Source organism: Abrus precatorius, unplaced genomic scaffold (assembly GCF_003935025.1).
Source record: "Abrus precatorius isolate BTA unplaced genomic scaffold, Abrus_2018 Scaffold11, whole genome shotgun sequence".
NCBI classification, from domain to species: Eukaryota; Viridiplantae; Streptophyta; class Magnoliopsida; order Fabales; family Fabaceae; genus Abrus; species Abrus precatorius.
The window spans coordinates 16,458,760-16,469,016 of record NW_020874303.1 but is presented as its reverse complement, the minus strand read 5'-3'; the positions used below and the strand labels follow the sequence as shown (position 1 = coordinate 16,469,016).

General features: G+C 32.1%; 1 protein-coding gene across 1 annotated transcript; it reads left to right on the top strand.

The window, feature by feature from the left end:
• Positions 1 to 220: 220 nt before the first annotated feature.
• On the top strand, positions 221 to 1,867 carry LOC113855690 (probable disease resistance protein At1g61300). Its single transcript, XM_027487321.1, has one exon. The coding sequence runs from the start codon at positions 221 to 223 to the stop codon at positions 1,865 to 1,867; it is 1,647 nt and encodes a 548-aa protein (XP_027343122.1).
• The last annotated feature ends 8,390 nt before the right edge of the window (positions 1,868 to 10,257 follow it).

Here is a 10,257-nt window from a genome sequence, read left to right as displayed (position 1 = left end):
AACTGGAAAAACTACACTTGCTAAAGAAGTTGGTAGAAAACTTGAGAAATCTGGAAAGTTTGATCATGTCATCTTTACAACTGTGTCAGATGCTCCAGATATCAAAAAGATTCAAGATAGTATTGCAGGACCCTTAGGATTGTCGTTGAAAGACAAAAATGAATGGGAAAGACGCAACACACTATGGCAGAGGTTAACTGACGGAGAGTAAATTCTAGTAATGTTAGATGATGTGTGGGAACCGATTAGTTTTGAAGAAATAGGGATTCCTTCTGGTGAGAATCACAATAATTGCAAAGTTCTTTTGACCTCACGCAATGTAAGTGTGTGTAATTCAATGGGATGTCCAAGGCCAATTCAACTGGGACTTTTGTCAGATCAAGATGCGTGGATCCTATTCAGAAAGCATGCTGGTGTAGATGATGTTTTGCCCAAAAATTTTCAGGACAAAGGGCAGGAAATTACAAATGAATGTAAAAATTTACCAGTTGCCATAGCAGCCATAGCCAGCACTTTGAATGATAGACCCCTTGAAGAATGGGATGCAGCTTTGACAGCCTTGAGAAATCCTATGCCCATGCTCGATGTTGATGAAAATTTGAGAAATATTTATAAAAGTTTAAGGTATAGCTATGAAAATATGAAGAGTGAAATAGCCAAAAGATTCTTTCTTTTACTGTCTGTATTCCCAGCAGATACAGAAGTACCTATAGAACTTCTAACTATATTTGGCATAGGGGCAGGTTTTTTTGGGGAAGTTGACAAATACTCTGAAGCCAGAAGCCAAGTACTTTCAGTAAAAAATAAACTCATAAATTCTTGTTTATGGTTGGATGCTGAGGACAATCGTGTGAAGTTGCATGACTTGATTCGTGACGTGGCCCTATTGATAGCTAATGGAGACATTCAATTCATTTCGCTATCTGAGAAAAAACGGAAGGCATTAGCCAATAAAGAGATGAGAATTCAATATTTGTGTTGTGAGGACTTGCAGGTTGGTGACATGGAAAGCTTTCCTAGTTGGTTTGATGGTTCCAAACTTGAGTTTCTATTGATATCCATGGAAGCAAGCGATCCTGTAGAAGTCCCAAATACGTTCTTTGAAAAAATGACAAGGCTTGGAGTTTTGTATTTATCACATAATGATACGTCAAAGCTTCCTCTGACGCTGTCAATTTCGGACAAGTCATTGTCAAATATTCGAACTCTTGTGCTGGGTGATTGGGAATTAGGTGACATCTCTTTCTTGGTAATCCTGCCAAGCCTTGAGATTCTTTCTTTGTGTAGGTGTTCAATACGGAAGTTGCCAATTGCAATTACAAAATTGGAGAAACTGAGACTGTTGGAGATGGTATACTGTGAAATTGAAAGGGAGAACCCATTTGAAGTGATTGAAAAGTGCTTACAACTGGAAGAACTGTATTTCGTTGACAATGAATTTCCCATCCTTGACACTACAGATGAAGTTGAAGCAATTCATCATCAAAATACATTTCTTACATTGAATAGGTATTGTTTACAAAAGAATGGGGAAGTGCGTGATTCAATATCAAAAGCTGTCTGTCCTCCAAATATTGAAGCTTTGGTCTCTGAAGCAACATTTAAGCATCTAGTGCAAGGAGCAGAGATTCTTCAACTGGGAAGAATTGAGAGGGAGTGGAGAAATCTCATTCCTGAGATTGTTCCAATGGAAGGTAATGGCATGAATGATTTAATTGAGCTCAGTTTGGGATCTTGTTCCAAGGTACAATGCCTTGTCAACACTAAGCATCATTATTCTGCTGCACCAAATGTCTTCTCCAAGTTGGTTGCACTAGATCTTGTAAATATGGATAGTTTGGAAGAACTGTGCATTGGTCCCAACTAGCTTATAGCTTAGATCTTGTAGAGTACTAAGAGAGGTGTTGAAGAAGGAGCATCTGAAGAGGCAAAGATGGCAACGTTGTCAACTCCTTTGAAACCAACTAGCTCACAGCCAGACCCGTCAGTTACTCCTCCGAGTGAATCATGTCGACACGTAAGTTTATTAAATGTAATTACCTTTTGAATGAAGGTAAGCTTATAATAAGGTTTCTTTGTTTGTTATTCCAATATCTACCATAAAAATAGGATCAAGAAATTGACATAATTTAAATTAGACTTCTTATGCTCCCATCCAAAGTTGCAGCAAAACAATTGTTTCATGGCAAGAAATGTGTCTCAATGCTAATGCTTTTTTCTGTTATTCTTTTCTTTGTATTCTTCCAGAGTGAAATGAGACCAAGCGAAACTGAGACACTCACTAATAAAGAAAGTGAAGGCCATCCTATAAATATTCAAGACTTCAGGTATGATGGTGATGGCCAATTATCAGCTTCTGTTGTCACCGAAGATAACTTGGTGGTTAAGGTCCTTGCTGACCTTGAAGAGTCTCTAAAGATGCCTATGAAGGACATAGCTTGCTCTGAAACTAATAGCCTTCGTCTTCTGACGGCTCTTAACTTCTTGTCTCGACTTTCTTTAGAACATGTTACCCTATCAGATGGACTTAAAGCTATAATAGAATCTTTGCACAAAGAGTTTCCAATTATTCTACGTTCCTTCAAGCAAGCCTTTGCTACCACCAACAAATTTGTTGTGTTTGAAGAAAGAGTGAAATCAATCAAGGAAGAACTTGATCATCGAAAAGAGGTAGCCACTACTCTTGCTTGCAATATTTCCAAGACTAGGAATCTTATGGATGAAGCTCGACAAAAGGAAGCAATTTTGAAGGAACAGATGAATAGGTTGGAGGAAGAAATAAAAGATTATAAAGCTGAATTATCATCACTTGAAGAGAAAGAGAATAAATTTGTTGAAGAAACTATAGGGTACGAAAAAGAGTGTAATACTATGAGCAATAACATGTCTCAAATGGCAGAAGATCAAAGAAAAGCTCGGCAAGAATTATATGAAATCGATTATAAATGGTCAGTTCTGTGTAGCCAATTTGAGCACAATCGCACTACTGCTAAGAATCCCTCTTAAGGATTTTCTTTTTCTTGTTTGTTGTTTTATTAAATGACCATATTTATTAAGTTGTGGAGGGTGCTACATTACCAACTCATCACTCATATTTTGAGTGCATTGATTATCAACAAAAACACTGGAGACATGTAGCTACTATACTGTTCAGTATTTTGTTTCTGCTGGTGTATACTTTGAATAATGGTTTCGGTTGTGGAAAAATGTTCACTTTGGTTGGTCTCTCTCTTGTTCTTTGCTGAGCTATGTCATTCAGCTTAATCTTCAATGTACCTTTCTCGAGTTGTCTTCTTGTGAATCAAACTCTTTCTATATGTTTTCAGATTAGGTGTTATGCACATAGCTTGGTATTTATTCCATGTAACTCTACCTTGCAAATTTTAAAACGCCTATTTGTGTCATTAAGAAAATGGTTTCCAAATTTTCAATCTTTATGCAATGTCTAGGGACATCAATCAGAGATAGTAACCGGTTGGAATGAGAGAAGAACACGAGAACATAAGCTACACAGTCAAGAAAAACAAATGTTAGCTGAATTGACCATCAAAATAATGCCCAGTGCTTAGATTCTTAAATTGTGGTATTAAAGTTATACTATGGATTCATTAAGAAATAAAAAGGCATAGTCTACATTATTCAACAGAATCAGCATCAATGAAACCAATCTCAAGAAAGAGGAAGGGGACGAGGTGGTTATCAGGCAAAGTCAACAGACAAGACAAATGTTGAATGCTATGGGTGTCACAAGTATGGTCGTTACAAATCAGAATGTTGATCAAATTTTCCAAATGCACATGGTGATGCATCCAATTTTGCAGAAAAGGTGGAAGAGCAAGTTGGAGGAATCTAATTGCTGATGGTTTATCATGAAAGGGAGTCAACCAACAAGAACTTGTGGTATTTAGACACAGGGTGTAGAAATCAGATGAGTGGAGATAAGTCTGTACTTTGCACTCTTGATGAATCCTTTAGAGATAATGTGAAGTTTAGAAACAATTCTACAGTCTCATGATAGGAAAAGGGCAGGTAACTTTACTAACTAAAAGTAATGTTGCTCAAACCATATCTAATGTCCTTTTTGTCCCAGATTTAAAGACTAATTTGTTAAGTATGGGTAAGCTGCAAGAGAAGGGTTAAGAGATCACAATTAAAAATGGCGTGTGTCAAATTCTAGATGACAGATTGGGATTGATCGCTAAAGTGGCTATGACAACAAATCAAATGTTTCCTCTCTACCTTAATCATTCTACTAAATCATGTTATGCAGCAAGTTCAATCAATCAAGTGCAGCATTGGCATTTTCATTATGGTCATCTCAGTCTTGGAGGTTTATAAACATTTCAAAAGAAAAATATGGTAGCTGGTCTTCCATATTTCTCTAGTCCTAAATATGAAAATGATGAAAAAAATGTTGCTGGTCTGTTTGTATGTTGACGACTTGTTATTTACTGAAAATGATCAGACTATGTTTGATAAGTTTAAAAGGTCCATGATGGCTGAATTTGACATGTCTGAACTTTGTAGAATGCATTATTTTCTGGGTATAGAGGTTATTCAATCAGATATAGGTATTTTTATTTATAAAAAGAAGTATGTGCAAGAGATCCTAAGAAGGTTTCAGATGGAGGACTGCAATTCAGCTTGCACACCAGCAGAGACGAGTTTGAAGTTAGTAAAAGATAACAATGGAAGAAATATTGATAGCATTATATACAAGCAAATTGTAAGAAGCTTGATGTATCTCATTGCGACAAAGCAGAATATAATGTATGTTGTAAGTTTCATTTGTAGCTTCATGGAACATCCAAAGGAACTGCATCTCCAAGCAACAAAAAGAATTCTTAGATATTTGCAAGGTACAAGTGAGTATCGAATTTTGTACAAAAAGAGAAGAAAAATTAGATTTGATTGGCTTTACGATAGTGACTATGTTGGTGACCAAGATAATACCAAAAGTACATCTGATTATGCCTTTAAGATGGGGTTAGGAGCTGTTTCATAATCTTCTCAAAAGTAACCAATTGTCATTCTATCAACAATATAAGTAGAGCTTGTAGCTGCATCAGCATGTGTCTGGCAAGTCATTTGGTTGAGAAAGCTTTTAGAGGAAGTTCATTTCAAGCAAAAAATCTTATTTTGGGACAAGTAAACATATTGATGTTCAATACCATTTCTTGAGAGAATAGGCAAGTAATGAAGAAATTGATTTGGTTTATTGCAGGAATGAGGATCAAATTGCAGACATATTCACAAAGGCTCTTAAACTTGCAGCATTTCAGAAGAGTTTTTAGTTTAAATTGATATTAGAAACTAATGTCAGTTTAAGGGAGGGTTTCTTAGATATTTTCAGCTTTGTTATGATCTACTCTCTAGCAGTAGTTAGTTTTCTGATTTAAGTTACTATGCTTTCCAATATTTTAGGAGTTAATTTTGTATTTTCTCTTTGCTTTGTAAAGGATTTTCTTAGTTGAATAAACCGTAGTATTCCTCCTAAACACTGTCTCTTTCATTTTCTTATTTTTGCTGTTCATATAACAAGGAGGAGGTGATGCTTATGATTGGGTGAGGGAGTTGTACGGGAAGGGGTGTGCGGGTGAGGCTGCTGATGCTAGGATTATGGGTGAGTATGATGCGGGAGACATGGCCTGCTTGGGGCTCGCTTATAAACCCATGACTTGCTTGCTTTCCTCTATGGGTCATTGGCATTGTGGCTTTGTCTAGGTGAATGGATCTGTGTTCTGCAAGCGTGGAAGCAGCTTAAAGTAGATATGAAAATGACGATACACTCATACACCCACTCTCTCGCATGGCCTTGGAGATTGCACTCCCAGTAGAGTCTCAACGTCAACCAACAGTCCAAGATTGCTTTGAACCATGACTTGGAAGAGAGAGTGAGGTGTGGGGGACATTTTTGGTGGCTTCTGATCACTTCTTCTCCATCTTAACACAGCCAAGAGAGAGATGGTCAACAACATTGTGATGAATAGTGTCCGCTTTCATACTCATATAAAAAGACAAAAAATTGTAACGGTCAGAAAATTGACCTATTTAATTTTTTTTAAATTACAGAATAAAATAAAAAATTGAAGCTTACTTTAAAAACTGAAAGTTAAAGATATTAATTTATTTTAATTAATAATATAGATATAGTTTAATTATATTTTTATTTTTATAAAAATATTATTTTTTAAAATTAATTCTTAATTTTTTTAAAGATTTCATTGTAACTTTTTTTAAATACGGTAAAATTTAATTTTTATCATCAGTTTTTTTTATTAAGTTATAATTCATCGTTGTTATGTGATTATTATTTTAAAAATTTATATTTAAATTTTTTTTAAAAATTTTATTATTTAAATTTTCATATTTAAAAAAAAAATCATTTTTCTTCAGCCTATCTTTAACTTACCTTTTCAATTCTAATTTCTTCGAAATCAAAAACCCCTAGCCCTAATCAACCTATATATAAAATTAAAAAGTAAAAATTAGTAATTATTAAAGAAAACATAATATTTATAAAAATGAAAAAAAATCGACGATAAGAATATAAAGAAGAAACCATGCCTTAATGTACACTTCGCATTAAGAACCTAATCGTTTGGGCGTATTGTGTTGCTCTGAGTGTAGAATTGTTACAAATTCTAGGAATTGATTTTTGCGTTAGCCCAATAAATTGAATCTAACATTATCAAAAAGTTGATCCTTTTAGAAATTAATTGGTTCCCAACTAAATATGTTAATTTTACTCTCATTTTTGTGAAGGAAATTATTTTAGTAAACATTATACTGCAGGTGGTCATTTTTATCAGGGGACAAAAATTTCAAAGAATTGGAGTTTGACTCCACCAAAATAGTTGGAAGTCTCACTGCAAAGTGATTCTAATTATGGTTGCGTATGCATATAAGAACTACTATACTACATTTATTTTTCGATCTCTTGCAGAAAATCCAGTTGTTGTACTATATCTTCGAGTGATATATGGTTCTGGAGGAGCTTGATGTGATTGCAAACAAAGGTTCCTTTCATGATAGATTTTTAGTCACACACAGCAAGAACACATGACTGCATTGTTCTCTGCAATGTCTTTGGCCTGTTGGGAAGAAGAGAAAAGAAGTTAAAGAAAATATATTTTTTTTTGTAAATATAAAATTTTATATAATAAAATTTTTAAAAATAATAATGATGCAGTGGTGACATAATAATGATGAGATAAATCTCTGTTATTTAGTTCATCATTTAACATAAGAAGTTGATAAAAGAAACTAAATTTTAACATTTTAAATAAGTCAGAGATTGAATCTTAACAATTTTTTTTAAGAACTTGTCTCAAAGAGTGATATTTTTATAAAGATAAAAAAACATAATTAAATTTATAAATATAACAATGTTGTTAACCATTGTTATTAAATATAATAGATTGAAATTGTTAGTTAAAACAAAAATAGTGTAGTAGATGCTTTTAGTTAATATGTTTTTTATTTGTAACATTCTTCTTGTGTATGTATATATGGTTTAACTAATAGTTAAGAGGTTAATGAAAGCCAAAATGTAAAAATATTATACCAAACGTACGTATAGAGAGTGACCAAGATGATTTTGGGTTAATTATGTTAAATTATTTTTCTATTTTGACTTGTTGCCTTTTTTTAGTAGTTTGTATAGTAATATAAAATTACTTAAAACTAGAAAGCTTCAACTAGTAAGTTGAGCAAGTGTAATAGACTTCCGTGTTCTTTTGTACATGACAACTAACCATGTTAGTCAAATCATTCGCTATTGTATTATTTTCAATATGCTAATGCTCTAAAATTGGTATGCAAAGTTGATTATCAACATACTTATACTCTAGAACCAGTATACATAATTGATTATCTACTACTTATGCTCTAGAATCGATATGCACTATTGATTACCAACATGCTTATGCTTCAGATGATAATCATGAAGGTAAGAGCGAATGATTGGAGTCTTTCTTTTATTCAAAATAAATAAATAATTTGTAATGTGATGATTATATGATGTATTAAGATTTCAGTATGAAAGAAGCTAATCTCTATATTCATTTACGAAGGTACAATTGTGTTATTTGAAATATTTAACACATTATAAAATATACTTGTGATAATTTTTTTTTGCAAATTTATTTGTAAAAATATTCTGCATAAATACCATATTTTCTTGGAAATTTTCCTGTGCACTCTTTTCCAAGAAATTATCTACAAATTTACCTAAATTTAACACATTCCGAAATCAGTAGCTAATACTTTCATAAATCAGAGTGCAACAACAAAAATAGAGACTAACCTTCGTTGCCAACGGTGAAGTTCGGAGATAGGAGTATAGTAGGCAATGACAAATTCTGGTAAAGAGTGAGGGAAAAAGAAAACCGTACTAATACTTTGTTAAAAATTAGATGACATCTTTAAAATTTTGAAATTTATTAAATTAAAATAATCAAAATTAAGAGTTTGTTAGTGTTTTACTTTTAAAAACATTTTTAAAAATAAATAAATAAATTTGTTTGTTGAAATATTTTTTATTTTATTTTCAAATAAATTTAAAAAATGTTTTGAAATATAGTTTTTAAAAATTCAAAACTAAAAATAAAATAAACAAGCTCTTAAAATTGTATAATTAAAAACTAAAAAATTAAAATCAAAGAAAGGTTTAGAGTAACAATTGCAACTTAGTTTAATTTTTTAAATATAATTTAGGTAAATTTTATATAAATTGGAGAAAAAAAAATTTCTAAGTTACAAGACTTTATCAGACTTTCGTGGTAAGAACTATGTCTTTTCGAAGAAAAATACACCTAGAAGATTGAGGGTATGGACAAATTTTTTGACTAAACTTAAATAAAACCCTAGGTTCCTATGCTTTGATGAGCTATGGATCTGTGAAAATATTTAAGTCCTAAAATATTATTGAAGAAACTATTTTATGACATATTTGTATGAAGATTGACAGAAGAGCTTCATTCTTTGTTGAAAAGAAGGCTACATTTCAGAGGATTTTGAAGAGTTGTGAGAAGAGCATCATTCTTTGTCGAGAAGAGGCTTACATTTCAAAGAGTTCTGAAGTGTCAAAAGAGGAGTCTTAATTTTTGTCAAAAAGAAAGTTTCATTTCAAGGAGTTTTGGGGGTTTTCAAGTCCTAGATTAAAAACATCCAAAATTGTCAAATAGGAATCAATAAGGGATATTATTCTAAGTCCATGAGACAAGATAAAGTTCTCGAATTTTTACTAAAACATTACAAAAAATGAATTGACAAGAAAAATTATTCCAAGCCCATGAGACAAGATGGAGCTAACATATTTTTCCTAAAACTTGTCGAAATAAGAATTGACAAGGAAAATTATTCTAAGGACACGAGACAATGTGGAGCTTACTGATTTTTCCTAAAACTTGTCGAAAAAAAAATTAACAAGAAAAATTATTCTAAGTTCACGAGATAGGATTGAGCTCACGGATTTTTTCTAAAACTTATTGAAATAGGAATTGACAAGAGAAATTATTCTAAGTCCAAGAGACAGAGTGAACCTCACAGAGTTTCCTAAAAACTTTTTGAAATGAAAATTTATAAGGGAATTACTCTAAGTTCAAGAGACATGGTGGTTAAAAAATGAAAAAACATATTGAAAGAACTATAAGATTTGAAGTGATTACCAAAGTAGTAGTTACTATTAGTTGAAGATCAGAGACACGTAGAATCAATCATAGGTAACAACGGTTATGAAGAAGACACAATTATGAATAATGGATGACATTGGTTGAAGACAAGTATGTGCAAACAGTAGTTATCAAGAGACCCACAGAAAAAAGAGAGAGATGCATTTGCCTATAAATAGCACCAAACTTTACATTACATAGGATGAATTTTTGCATCAAATACTACACTTAAAATTCTTTGCATACTAAAAATCTGTGCCGAATTAAATACCAGCTATCAGGAGATTCATAATTGTTGTAGTTTACTACTGAAATCATACATCTACATTTATACATTTTGTTTCCAATTTATTTGTTCAATTTCTTTCCTACAATTTAATTCGTGTATAATTTACTTTTGTAATATTCTTTACATTTTGTTTAATATTTTTTCACTGTTTTACTATTCCTTCCTAATCATTTGTTTCACGATGTTAATTTGAATTGTTAGGATAAGAACATACTTAAAAAAAAAAATCAAGAAAACTTATCATTTAGTCCTATATTACTTTTAAATTTATTTATTTATCAATTATAATTTTTA